The sequence below is a fragment of the Capsella rubella genome, unplaced genomic scaffold (assembly GCF_000375325.1).
Source record: "Capsella rubella cultivar Monte Gargano unplaced genomic scaffold, Caprub1_0 scaffold_5, whole genome shotgun sequence".
In the NCBI taxonomy this organism is placed as follows: Eukaryota; Viridiplantae; Streptophyta; class Magnoliopsida; order Brassicales; family Brassicaceae; genus Capsella; species Capsella rubella.
In genome coordinates, this window is record NW_006238919.1 from 3,106,785 (window position 1) to 3,119,784 (window position 13,000).

A 13,000-nucleotide genomic window follows, 5' to 3' on the forward strand; every position below is an offset into this window, starting at 1 on the left:
AAATTGGTGGATTCATTTACGGTCACGAGAGAATAGCTAAAGAAACTACTGATGGTTCTCATGTTCCACATAACCGATTTGGAAGGTGTGTTGCAAATTGTGGTATTAGTGTATATCATTCTATATTTAGAGAATAAATTAAGGGGGAGTTATTGGGAGAATGACTTTTAAAGATTTTTAGAGTTTAAAATTCTATTGTTATTGGTGTACGGATTCTTAGATTCTTAATAAAATCTCTTGTTATTGGTGTATGTATTTTGTAATTCTATTTAAAATCCTTTGTTATTCAAAAAGTTGAGTATTTATTGATTTTCCAATTCTATCAAATTCTAGTGTTATTGGTTTTATGATTCCTTACATATTTAGTCATTAAAAACAACTTTCAAAATACTGCAATTATCATAAGGATTTGTAGAGTCTATCATATGAAGAATCTATTAAACTCTAAAAATCTGGGTAAACATTATTTTAGAATCAACAAATCTTTTTGAGAATCTTAAAATCTCTAAACTTTTGAAATACACAAACTCTTTTAAAATCAGTCTCCCAATAACTCCCCCTAATTTACCACACACATAACTTTAAGAAATAGAAATTTATATAAAAAAAATTCTCATATACGTACGTAAAATATGTTCTATGCATGCTACATTGCTTTTACAACTTTACTATACTATTAAACTTTACTTATCAAGTCCTTAATGTCAAAAACTTTTCATGGGAGTCCTTTAGACATATTAAATTTAAGAGAAGTGTCTATGAAGAAAGAAAAACAAGGAATAATTGGATTTATAGTACATTTCTCAAACATATTATGCAAACTGATACGTTTCCTATTCAATATTAGTAAAGTCACTTTCTACAGTATATCATTGTTTCTCTGTCCATTATGCCATTAAAAACTTGATTATTTACAGATCTATGCCATTATAAACAGTTACTACTCTTCTTTTTCTTCCTTTCTCTCTTTTAGTACGCTCACATTTTTTTTCTTTTTACTTTTTACTTTTATGTTTTTTTTTTCTTTTTATATTATCCCCCTTCAATCTAAAAGATATAATACTATTCAATAAAAGTAATACTTTTTAAAAAAAAATTCACATATATTAAAACCTAAATTTTTCTCTATTGTTTGATATGCATTTTGCTAAATGATTTTATTTGATGTTGTCAAATAATTTTTTCAGAATTTAGATCTGTACAACTTGATAAATGTACAGATTATCTGTAATCTATACAACTTAATAAATGTACAGATTACATATGTACAACTTATTATATGTACAGATGTAATTCGTACAACTTATTAAGTGTACATTCAGAAAATTTACTAAATGTATAAGTATAGAGTAATACACACAATTTAATCTATATATATATATATATCTACAATAATGAAATATATAGATTAAATTGTGTGTATTACTCTATAGTTATACATTTATATATATATATATATATTAATATACAAATTTTCATTTTTGTAGCAGAACCACTGTACAGAAGAACTACTGTACAGAAGAACTACTGTACAGAACAACCACTGTATAGAAAAACCACTGTACACCATAATCATGTACATTCCAACCATTGTATATATATTAATATACAAATTTTCATTTTTGTAGCAGAACCACTGTACAGAAGAACTAATGTACAGAATAACCATTGTACAGAAGAACCACTGTAAAGAAGAACCACTGTACACCATAATCATGTACATTGCAACCATTGTACAAAATCACAGCTTTCGGCGCCACTGCTTACGCTACAACTAATGTACAAAACCATCACATACAACATAGTGTTGTACATATAGAGAATGGAAATGTATATTCTTCCGTTTCACAAAGTGTGTCATTTCATAGTTTTATTTTTGTACATGCATTATTTTATATAGATTTCTTCTGTACAGTGATCTATATATGTACAAACATCTTTTTGTACAGTGATCTATAAATGTACATACATTTTTGTGTACAGTTATATCAAACTAAAACATTGAGCCATAAACATCTGTGTAATAAATTGTACGCATAAAATATGCATACAATGTATTTGAAACTATTAAACATAAAAAATTGTACATATATAGCTTAAATTGTACATATACTATATGTACATACATTCTTATGTACAGAGACATCTTTATGTACAGTGATCTATATGTACATATAATTTTATATATTTAGACTTTTATACAAAATTTTGAAATTATTTAACAAAATGCATATCAAACTATAGAGAAAAAAATATAGATATTTTTGCATGTGAAAAAAAAATTAGAAAAAAAATTACATTGGCAAATATTTTAATTAATAAACTGAAAGGGTATGTAATGAATAAGATAAAATAAATAATTAATTAAAAATTTTATTATTTTTCTTTTCTACTCAAAACTAATTGAGAGTAACGAGAGTTGGAGAGAGGGTGATGAGGGAACCTATTTTCGTCTTTACCCATATCCTGCATTACCCCACCTCATTTTCTATCTCTCACTCTTTTTATCTCATGCACAGTGTTTTACACCCATTTCACAAATTATAAATAGTATTTGTACTATATTCCTAATTACTTTCTGAAAATGTACTATAATGCCAACCTACCCGAAAAACAATATGAAAAAATTGTTGAAAACTCACTAAATCTCTATTTTTACCTTTCATGTACTTTTCACTTTCAAGTTGTAAGAACATCCCTCTTTTGAGGTTTTAAGCTAATGAAGTGATTGTTTGGACACAAAGAAAAAAGAAATCGAAACATATTAGAGTATTAAAAAACATATCAAAACTATATTCAGCAAATAGTATTTTAAAATATATTGAAAATTAACTGTATTACAAATAGTCTTAAACTAATGAGATTAGTTTTGCCTCTTGATATAGATAAGCTTGGATCCTCCCAAGCACACCCCAATGGTACTATGTATTATAAGTTTATAACATGCTAGTTGTTCATACCACTTAATAAAAACACTAAATAACTACGTTCAAAATGTAGACACTTGTATGAAAAAAAAAAAACATCATAACGTACGTAGTCATTGTAATCTATATTGAACAATAAGGTTTTGAGCATATTGATGACGAAAATGAAAACGTAGAGCTATTAGTACAGAAACTATATCATAAAGTAAAACAGGGTTTCTTCAAAAACTTCTTTATTGAATCTTAAGTTCTTTTTCTCTGAAATTTTTCTATTCACTCAATCTTAAGTTCTTAGATCATAATTCGATTTAGAACTTCTCTTAGAAACCTTAAGCCCTCTTTAAGTTCTTAGCTCTCTTTCTTAGAAGCTAAAACTTTATTGGTAGAAATTATGTTCTCTTAATTGTGACGAGCTTTCTTCAAGCCTCAACTCTCCTATTTACAGTATAACATCTATAAATTAATACTCGATATATTAATATTCTCTATAAATTAATAAATTTCTCCAGTCCCAAGTTGGGACCAGTGTAATTTTAGACATATTACGATAAAAATATTTTAAAAAATCCTTTGTAAATATATAGTCTCATCAATATTATAAATTAATAATTAGGTAAAACTTTCAAAATATATGTATATATAGGCATATTAGTTTTTGCTAGAGTTTATTTTTAAATATTTTTTTTGAAAAAAACTTTCCAAATTAGGAAATCTCTCTATAAATTAATAATTAATAATTTATCGATAAATTAAAACCTCTATAAATTAATAGATTTTCATGGTCCCAACATTATTAATTTATAGAGGTTTTACTGTATATGAATAGGGGTATTGCCACACAATAGGCCAATTCCATAAACCATGCCAATAGGAATATGTTAATTTCCTTTTTCCAATTTAGGAAAATAATATTTTTATTCTTATTTCCTTTATTTTCATAAAGAAAATCTTCTAGACTCTTCTCTTTGCTTTGTGTCTCCTAATCACCGACCTAGGTGATTTCCTACTTATGCTCCTTTGCTTATCCTTCACGTCTTGACTGTTGCTTTACTTCTTTTCTTACTTTGATTCTTCTTCACGAACTCTATCAAGTCTTTATTCATTCGTTCTGCTGTACTTCTTGAGGTTCTTCTCTTTTTATTGAAAAAATGTTGCAGGACATAGAGAAATAAAGAGAGACTTTTATTTGGGTATGGTAAAGAGGGCATGTGTATGTAACATGCCACATAATGTTTTGCTATATGCTTAATGAAAAATATAATATAATGCTCAAAGTTATTGTTTAATTCAATTTCGTTACTATAAATCATGCATTTGATTATTTCAAGTTAATTATCCATCGTAAGAATAAAATCTTTACTACTTAACTTGAAGAAGAAGAAAATTATATCAAAATCCCTTTAAATGGGTCTTACTCACTTATGTATGTTAACAATACAGAGCGCTTACAATCTATTTTTATTTTTTACAACGTTTTCTTTGTTTACTTACATACATTGGTTTATAGATAGCCACTTGGCCTATACCAATCTTAGTTTTATTTAAAAGACCAAAAACAAAATCTCTAGTAAGCTACTAAAATATAATATTTGGCGGTACTATTTAGTCTTTCTTGCTGTTTTAGGGTTTGACTGATGCTGGTTAGGTATGTTAACTTAGTTTTGCTGAGCCATTTTTGCACTGGTCTGGGATGAAGATGAAGATGAACTTGAAGAAGCAGCAGTCTCAACGAATTGGGTTGTGACTTGTTCCCACTTGGTGATTGTCTGCTTAAGCTTTGTCTGTTGTGTTGATGTAACTTTCTTGCCACTTACGATTTGGCTATTGATGTCTTGTAGTTCCTTGAGAGTCTTCAATACTTCTTGTTGGGAACTTTCCATGCTGGACTTGGTCTATCATTCCAAAAAAAATGAGAACGAATATGAGTTTTTTTTTTATGGAAAGAATCATATATAAGATAAGAATTCGAAAATGGTTTCGTTTTACGCACCTCTTCGGATTTGCTAAACCTTGAACGGACGAACATCATGGCCTCAGATAGTTTCGAAGTAGCAGATTTCATCCCGGAGACAATGTCTTTTGTGTTTGAGCCAGAAAGCTTTGAGGAAGCAGACATGGAAGTCTTTAGTTTGTCGAAAAAGACTTTGAGTTCTGCGTTGTCTTTATGCTTCTTCTCGAGATTCGAAATGAAAGACATGACTTCTGAGGAAGTTTGGCTCTCAAGCTCCTTCACTGATGAGCTTTGACTCGTGGATTCTTTCTTTTGCGAAGTAGCACCTCCACTGTTGGATTCTTCTTCACTTCCTTCACCGCTTGCAATTCCGCTATAGGATTCTTCCTTCTTTTGAGTAGGGGTCTTACCATCAGCAGGAGTTGAAGAAGAAGGGGTGGGAGTGGTACTTCCACTAGGACTGCCCAGAGTTGTACTAGGGCTCTCCTTTTCAGATGGTTTGCCAGATGCAGGAGTTGAAGAAGAAGGGGTGGGAGTGGGATTTCCACTCGGACTGCCTGATGTTGAACCAGTAGTATCTGTGAGAGTGCTACCAGAACTTCCAGTGTTGGTCTCTTTTGTATTGGAAGAAGTACCAGTTTGACTGTTAGACTCTTTCTTCGTTAAAGCATCTACGCTAGGAGTAACATATCCACCTTGTGGTAAGGATCCATCTAGAGGTGGGGATCCACTTTGAGGTGGGGATCCTCCTTGCGGCGGGGAACCTCCTTGCGGCGGGGAACCTCCTTGCGGTGGGGAACCTCCTTGCGGTGGGGAACCTCCTTGCGGTGGGGAACCACCTTGTGGTAGGGATCCTCCTTGTGGTGGGGATTCACCTTGTGGTGGGGAACCACTTTGAGGTGGGGATCCTCCTTGAGGTGGGGATCCTCCTTGTGGTGGGGATCCACCTTGTGGTGGGGATTCACTTTGAGGTGGGGATCCACTTTGTGGTGGGGATTCACTTTGAGGTGGGGATCCTCCTTGTGGTGGGTATTCATTTTGAGGTGAGGATCCACCTTGTGGTGGGGATCCTTTTTGTGGTGGATATTCACTTTGAGGTGAGGATCCACCTTGTGGTGGGGATTCACCTTGAGGTGGGGATCCACCTTGTGGTGAGGATTCACTTTGAGGTGAGGATCCACCTTGTGGTGGGGATTCACTTTGAGGTGGGGATTCATTTTGAGGTGGGGATCTACCTTTAGGTGAGGTTTCCTTATCATCATCATCATCATCATCATCATCATCATCATCATCATCATCATTATCAGTTCTTTTTCGAACGCTAGAGTTAACATCGACATCAAGACCGTAAGATGATTCGTCAATCGACTTTCCTGCCTGCTCAGCAACACTCTTTACAATTGTAATAACAAGTCGAGTCCATTTCACCATAGCCACAACCAATTCTTTCCTTTGCTTCAATGTCATTATTTTTGAACCTTGTCTCTTCTGCTCAACCAAAGTCTTTCCCATTGACAGCATCGTAGATTTTAATTCCGACTATTGCAAAACCAAGAAAAATAAATTGTAAGAAGGAAGTGTTAGAGAACAATTCTCTTGTTCTTGATGTATTCCACAAGATATTTAAACTGTTAGAAGTCTTATACATCATATGAATTTTTATGGTATAAAACTTACTGTTTGGCTGCTTTTACTACCAGTCAGTACAGACAAAGCCTTGGTAAGTAATTCACATCTCCCATCCATCTCCGTATCAACGTTTTTGGATGAGGATGATACTGAGCTAATGAAGCTAATATAAGACTTGAACCTTGTAAAGAACTCTTTGAACTCTCTTGTTGCAGGACATCCACCTTGGAGGTTCTTGATGAGCATCAACATACCCTTGGCAGCAAAAGGGGTAAAGTCGATACAACGTCTGGGAAAAAACTTCCTCCTCAAGTAAAGCTTTAATAAGAAAGTCCCTTGCACTTCATAGACCACACTTGATGCAAACATTAGCACCAGACATAATACTAGTAATTTTTTTGTCATTTTCTTATTAATAGAACATAAACAAGACAATTATTTTTTTTTCTTTTGTTTTTTTTTATTAATTTTTTTTTTTTTTTTTGAGATGATGTTTGTTCTTTGGAGAAATTTGATTTATATAGATGCTTAAAAAGTCTATTTTTAAGTGAGTTGGAGTAAATAGTGGATTGATTTAAGGTCTTGAGAGAATAGCAAAAGAGGTTCACATGTTTTACTTTCTATTTTGATGACAATTTATGTTGTTGTGCGCATTTCTCTTCAATCTATATTTAGAAGTATCAAAGCATTGACACTGATTAATCCAAGTGTCATGCTTCTAACCCTTGAATAATTTATCACACTAAAAGTTATCAAATTACATGACACAAGTTACATGCTAGTGTCAGGCATGCTCTCCTAACTATGTAGCTTTGATTGAAACACAATGTGTAAACATGTTCTAACCTGACCCGTATTCAAAGATTGTGAATCTTACAATAACACCTAATTGTTTACTGTAAACACACAAAAACCAAATATAACTATATGGAAAATATATATATTTGGTCATTCCCAAGCTTGTCATCAAATACAAACTATTAAAAAATTGCAACCTATAATGTTAGTTTAGTGCTAAAATGCTGACGCTAATTCATCGGTCTGCATCTCACCAAAAAAAAAATCATCGTTATGCAACCTTTATTTGGACACAATTATCGACATATAAATGATGTTTTCGATGAAATATTAGTTTTTTATTTAACAATAAAATTATATATAATATTTTTCTTAAATGTAATTATAAGTTTGGGTTATGATTCCTTAAATGGATGTTTCTTGTTATGATTACATTTTCATTCATGAAAAAGTGTGAAACAGAAATTTTATTACTTAACTAGTAAAATAAATTTTAATATTCATTTAATACCATAACTTATGAATTAATACTTTACAACAAGTTTTGATACTATAGTAATGTTAATTTAGCTTATTTAGTTTTTATTTAAGTTTTTGTTAACCTGGTTCGGCCTAGTTGGATCATATTAGTTAAAACTTTGACCCAAACACTTAGCCATTTTGATTTCCAATACGGTTTTAAATCATTGCAACAAGGAAAAACATGTATAAGAAAGCTATGAGAAGCTCATTGTGTCATGTTCTCAATGATACACATTATCATTAAAAGTTGTATTGTTTTGTTTGTCTATTATGGTTTTCAACATAGATGGTAAAATATCAAAAGGACTTTTAAAATAGTTTCTGATTAATTTAATTTTTAAGGAGACAAAAAAATATCAAAAATAGAATCATTAAGTGAGCTCTCTCACTTATGATTGTTTGTTACAATCTATATTCATAGTACACTTGTACTTAGTTATTCCTTGCATAGACTCGGTCGACAGATCTATGGCTGGCCTATACCGGTCTTGGTTTTATTTACAACAAAATTGAATTATTAGCTAGTAATTATAAACATAAGGCTTGTAATTAATGATGTCTTTTAAGTTCAGTTTGAAGTCATTTTTCCGACAGAAGATGAAGTAGATGAAGAAGATTGTGTCTCGCTCTGAACAGCAGTCTCGACGAATTGGGTGGTGACTTGTTCCCATTTGGTGATAGTTTGCTTAATCTGTGTTTGCTGTGCTGGTGTGCATGTCAAAGAACCTTCTTTCTTGCCTTTGTTCTGACTCACAATTTGGCTGTGGATGGTTTCTAACTCTTGGAGAGTCTTCATCACTTCTCCTTGGTAAGCTTCCATGGACTTCTTCACCTGTTAACATAACCACAAGAAAAATAAAACATTATGAAAATGGAATTTGATATTGTGAATTAGATAAGGACAATGTCTTGTTTTGTACCTCAGCTGATTTGCTTCCAATTCTTGACCGGATAAATGCCATGGCACCGGATACTTTCCCGGCAGCAGATTTAAGTCTAGAAAACAAACCTTTTCTTTCTTTTGGGGGAGCAACCATTGTACCCTTTAGTTGCTCGAAGAAGGCTTTGTATTCTTCCTTCTGTGGACACTTCTTTTCGAGGTTCATAATGAATGTCGACACTTGTTTGGAAGTCTCGGCCTCAACTTCTTCCACATTTACGGCGCTGCTCTGACTAACGGAGCTTTCACCGGCAGATTTTTTAGTATCTTTAGAGGAGGTTTCTTTTCCACTTGTAGTTGAAGAGTTTTCTTCGGTATTTTTAGCATCCTTAGAAGAGTTTTCTTTGGTATTTTTAGTATCCTTAGAAGAGTTTTCTTCGGTATTTTTAGTATCCTGAGAAGAGTTATCTTCGGTATTCTTAGCATCCTTAGAAGATTTTTCTCCTGTAGTTTTAGTATCTTTAGATTTAGCTTCTTTTTCACTTGAATCCGAAGACTTTGGACCAGATGGACTTCCAGTACTAGGACTGCCCGAGTTAGTGTCTTTGGAAGAGCTTTTGCTTTTTTCGCTTGAATCTCCCTTCTCAGTTGTTGAAGTTTCACTAGAAGAAGAATTTTTTGTGCTCATTACCATTGTGTTTGTTATTCGAGTAATAATGGTTTCCCATCTTATGATCCCTTCTTTGATTTCTTTTTGTTGTTCTGCTGTTAGCTTCATGGTGTCTTCGTTCTCATCCTTTTTGCGGCTGCCCAAAATCTTAGCCGCAACAAATCTCATAAACTTGAAGGTATCAATGACTTCTTGTTTCTCTTCTTGAATTTCCTTTTTTATCTGGTACACATTTTCATAATGAAGTAAATTAAATGGTAATTCATTAGCCATAAATCTTGACTTTGATAAAACAAAACTTACCCTTCCAATAGCAAAAGATGATATGGCCTGGAAGATGCCCCCGGCTTTCGCCTTCATGTCCCGGTCGTAATCGACTTGGTCTTTTCTTTTTATTGGGCAAACATACTTAGCATATGCCCTAAGTTTCGCAAAGAAGGCCTTAAATTTACTTGTCTTGGGACATTCTTTCTCGAGGTCCGATACGAAGACCATCACTACTTTAACGGTGTAAGGTTCTACATCCTTCACTGTCTTTGGAGCTTCAATCTGATCAGGCAAACTTGGCTTAAGCTTCAGGTGAGCTGAAACAACATCCAGAAGAGTCACCGATGCAAAAAGAATGGTGAAGCATAGAAATAGTTGAACTCTTGCCATTATTCTAAATCTTGTGTGTGATGAGAAACAAATGATGTAAAATGAATGAATTGAAATGGAATTCGTTGAAAGCTTTTATAGTTATCTTTCGTGTTCTATGTTTAGAATCAGTGATCAACTAACCATTGAAAAATTGGTAAATTAAATCAAAATAATAGTAAAAGTGTTTCATGTCCTTACATTTCACAAAATCAATGATGTTCATGTACTCTTCTTTTAACATATGGATTTAGCTATATTTATGACAATAATAGGTATTATCACATTACATTTAAAACTACCGTATAATTTTATATATATATATATAACTAAAAATTTTGATGCATTCTAACAACATTATTTTTTAAACCATTAAAATTATATATTAATATATATTAACCTTTTTTACATGCAACGTATATTAACAGTAAATGTCTGTGTAAATTTACGTTATTATTATTTATGATTAAAGATCTTATATAATTACATAATGATTTTTAAAAAAATTATTGTATTATGTTATCAAATTTTATTCATTTTTACATTGCCCTGACTGGAGACCAGAAATTCTATTACGTTGTAGCGTTTATTATTTATCTTGTATTATTGACTTGATGATTTTTTCTTCTATAGTTATTTTTAAAAAATGTTAATTAGAGAGATGGTCTTATCCCCTATATATTGATAGAGAGTTTTTGGTGGTGATGTGGCAAATCCAAAATTAATGTGAGCAATTTTTATGTATTTATTTACTTCTACCCTTCTACTTATCAAATAATTATTTATAATCATCATCATCATTACTAAACTGACCCAATTGAAGAACCAAAATCATCGTTATCACCATCATCGTCATCATTATTATCATCATCACCATCACATGCTTTTTGGTGGAAAGTTGTAGATTTATGTTTTTTACTAGAAACTTATGAGTTCATATTTTTGGTAAGAAATTTATATCCACGTTTTGTGGATATATTACAAATTTTATGTTTTTTTGCGGAAAATTGTGAATTTTTTCATTTTTTCGGCGGGAAATTGCGGATTCATATTTTGACAAATTTATGAATTTATATACGTTAAGTGGTATTTTTAACGGGGTTTAAAGTTGTTTTTATGTCGGGTATTGAGCTTTTCTTGTCTAGAACTTGACTGTTTTTGATACTTTTCCATTTACTTAGGTTTCCGAACCTGTTGAAGTTAAAAAGAGGTGTTTTAGAAATGAACTAGAGCGCATAACCGATCAACATAATGCCGATCGGTATATATGCTTTAGCCACATAGTCACGACATAAATACAATTTTTTCTAATTCTAAAGATCTTTCTCTTTGGAGATCTCTAGATAAACTCATAAATCTTAAATTACAGTGACCACCCTAGCTATGTGTGAGTAGTATATCTATTCTAGAGTTTTGGGATTTCTAAAGGAAGAGTTTCATAAAAGTACATATTATTATTTTCTTTATGAATTAATGGTTAATTTCACTACTTTTACTTTTATTCATGCTATTAATTGAATTAGACCAGTTTAACTACAGCTTAACTATAGCTCTACAATTGATGAATTGATTGATTTTTTTTGTTTAATGCTTCTTAGAATTTCTTGAAACAATCTAAAACTTTAGTCTTTAAGCAATTGCTTTCATATAAAATTATTGCTACGATAGTATGGTAGTTTTGCATGAATAATTCAAGTTCAAACTTTCTCATCATCAAACTTACATGCTTTTACAATCTTCTGGTGATATCCTTTGACTCTATAATTTCTTATATATTTGTACTTTAATTTATTTTATTTTATGCAAAACAAAACCACTAATTTTATATATGTGACTTCATTTGTTCTTTAGCTTAATCTAGTCTATATATATTGTAGTTTTAAACTATGTAATGTGATATTTTCTATTATTGTCATAAAAGTAGCCAATTTTGTATCTATAAAGAAGAGTACATGACCATCATTTTGATTTTGTGAAACGTAAGGACATGAAACTCTTTCACTATAATTTACCAATTTTTAATGGTTCGTGGATCACTGATTCTAAACATAGAACGCGAAAGATAACTATAAAAGCTTACAAAGAATTCCATTTCAATTCATTCATTTTACATTCTTTGTTTCTCATCACACACAAGATTTAGAATAATGGCAAGAGTTCAACTATTTCTATGCTTCACCATTCTTTTTGCATCGGTGACTCTTCTCGACGTCGTTTCAGCTCACCTGAAGCTTAAGCCAAGTTTGCCTCAGATTGAAGCTCCTAAGACAGTGAAGGATGTAGAACCTTACACCGTTAAAGTAGTGATGGTCTTCGTATCGGACCTCGAGAAAGAATGTCCCAAGACAAGTAAATTTAAGGCCTTCTTTGCGAAACTTAGGGCATATGCTAAGTATGTTTGCCCAATAAAAAGAAAAGACCAAGTCGATTACGACCGGGACATGAAGGCGAAAGCCGGGGGCATCTTCCAGGCCATATCATCTTTTGCTATTGGAAGGGTAAGTTTTGTTTTATCAAAGTCAAGATTTATGGCTAATGAATTACCATTTAATTTACTTCATTATGAAAATGTGTACCAGATAAAAAAGGAAATTCAAGAAGAGAAACAAGAAGTCATTGATACCTTCAAGTTTATGAGATTTGTTGCGGCTAAGATTTTGGGCAGCCGCAAAAAGGATGAGAACGAAGACACCATGAAGCTAACAGCAGAACAACAAAAAGAAATCAAAGAAGGGATCATAAGATGGGAAACCATTATTACTCGAATAACAAACACAATGGTAATGAGCACAAAAAATTCTTCTTCTAGTGAAACTTCAACAACTGAGAAGGGAGATTCAAGCGAAAAAAGCAAAAGCTCTTCCAAAGACACTAACTCGGGCAGTCCTAGTACTGGAAGTCCATCTGGTCCAAAGTCTTCGGATTCAAGTGAAAAAGAAGCTAAATCTAAAGATACTAAAACTACAGGAGAAAAATCTTCTAAGGAT

At 32.1% G+C, this 13,000-nt stretch overlaps 3 protein-coding genes across 3 annotated transcripts in view; 1 reads left to right on the top strand and 2 right to left on the bottom strand.

Moving 5' to 3' along the window:
- Nucleotides 1-4,329: 4,329 nt before the first annotated feature.
- LOC111830594 (polycystic kidney disease protein 1-like 3) lies at nucleotides 4,330-6,974 on the bottom strand. Its single transcript, XM_023783078.1, has 3 exons — nucleotides 6,556-6,974; nucleotides 4,918-6,417; nucleotides 4,330-4,819 (listed from the first exon to the last, which is right to left on the bottom strand). The coding sequence occupies exons 1-3, from the start codon at nucleotides 6,910-6,912 to the stop codon at nucleotides 4,583-4,585; spliced, it is 2,094 nt and encodes a 697-aa protein (XP_023638846.1). The 5' UTR covers nucleotides 6,913-6,974; the 3' UTR covers nucleotides 4,330-4,582.
- A 1,236-nt stretch (nucleotides 6,975-8,210) lies between these two features.
- On the bottom strand, nucleotides 8,211-10,061 carry LOC17885727. The gene is made up of 3 exons (XM_023783215.1): nucleotides 9,681-10,061; nucleotides 8,748-9,599; nucleotides 8,211-8,659 (listed from the first exon to the last, which is right to left on the bottom strand). Exons 1-3 carry the CDS (start codon nucleotides 10,032-10,034, stop codon nucleotides 8,396-8,398), a joined length of 1,470 nt encoding a protein of 489 aa, XP_023638983.1. The 5' UTR covers nucleotides 10,035-10,061; the 3' UTR covers nucleotides 8,211-8,395.
- A 2,099-nt stretch (nucleotides 10,062-12,160) lies between these two features.
- Nucleotides 12,161-13,000, top strand: part of LOC17884775 — a 1,773-nt gene continuing 933 nt past the window's right edge. Inside the window, exons 1-2 of the mRNA XM_006292358.2 lie at nucleotides 12,161-12,511; nucleotides 12,593-13,000. Coding sequence (XP_006292420.2) covers nucleotides 12,161-12,511; nucleotides 12,593-13,000 — 759 coding nt within the window. The remainder of the gene's footprint in view (nucleotides 12,512-12,592) is intronic.

What these genes read in the sequence shown, in the direction of transcription:
- LOC111830594 (XM_023783078.1), bottom strand. Translation starts at nt 6,912, where the DNA reads ATGACAAAAAAATTACTAGTATTATGTCTGGTGCTAATGTTTGCATCA. An exon ending in GTAGTAAAAGCAGCCAAACA is followed by an intron (nt 6,418 to 6,555) that starts GTAAGTTTTATA and finishes GTTTTGCAATAG; the next exon opens with TCGGAATTAAAATCTACGAT. An exon ending in GGTTTAGCAAATCCGAAGAG is followed by an intron (nt 4,820 to 4,917) that starts GTGCGTAAAACG and finishes TTGGAATGATAG; the next exon opens with ACCAAGTCCAGCATGGAAAG.
- LOC17885727 (XM_023783215.1), bottom strand. Translation starts at nt 10,034, where the DNA reads ATGGCAAGAGTTCAACTATTTCTATGCTTCACCATTCTTTTTGCATCG. An exon ending in CATCTTTTGCTATTGGAAGG is followed by an intron (nt 9,600 to 9,680) that starts GTAAGTTTTGTT and finishes AATGTGTACCAG; the next exon opens with ATAAAAAAGGAAATTCAAGA. An exon ending in TTGGAAGCAAATCAGCTGAG is followed by an intron (nt 8,660 to 8,747) that starts GTACAAAACAAG and finishes TTATGTTAACAG; the next exon opens with GTGAAGAAGTCCATGGAAGC.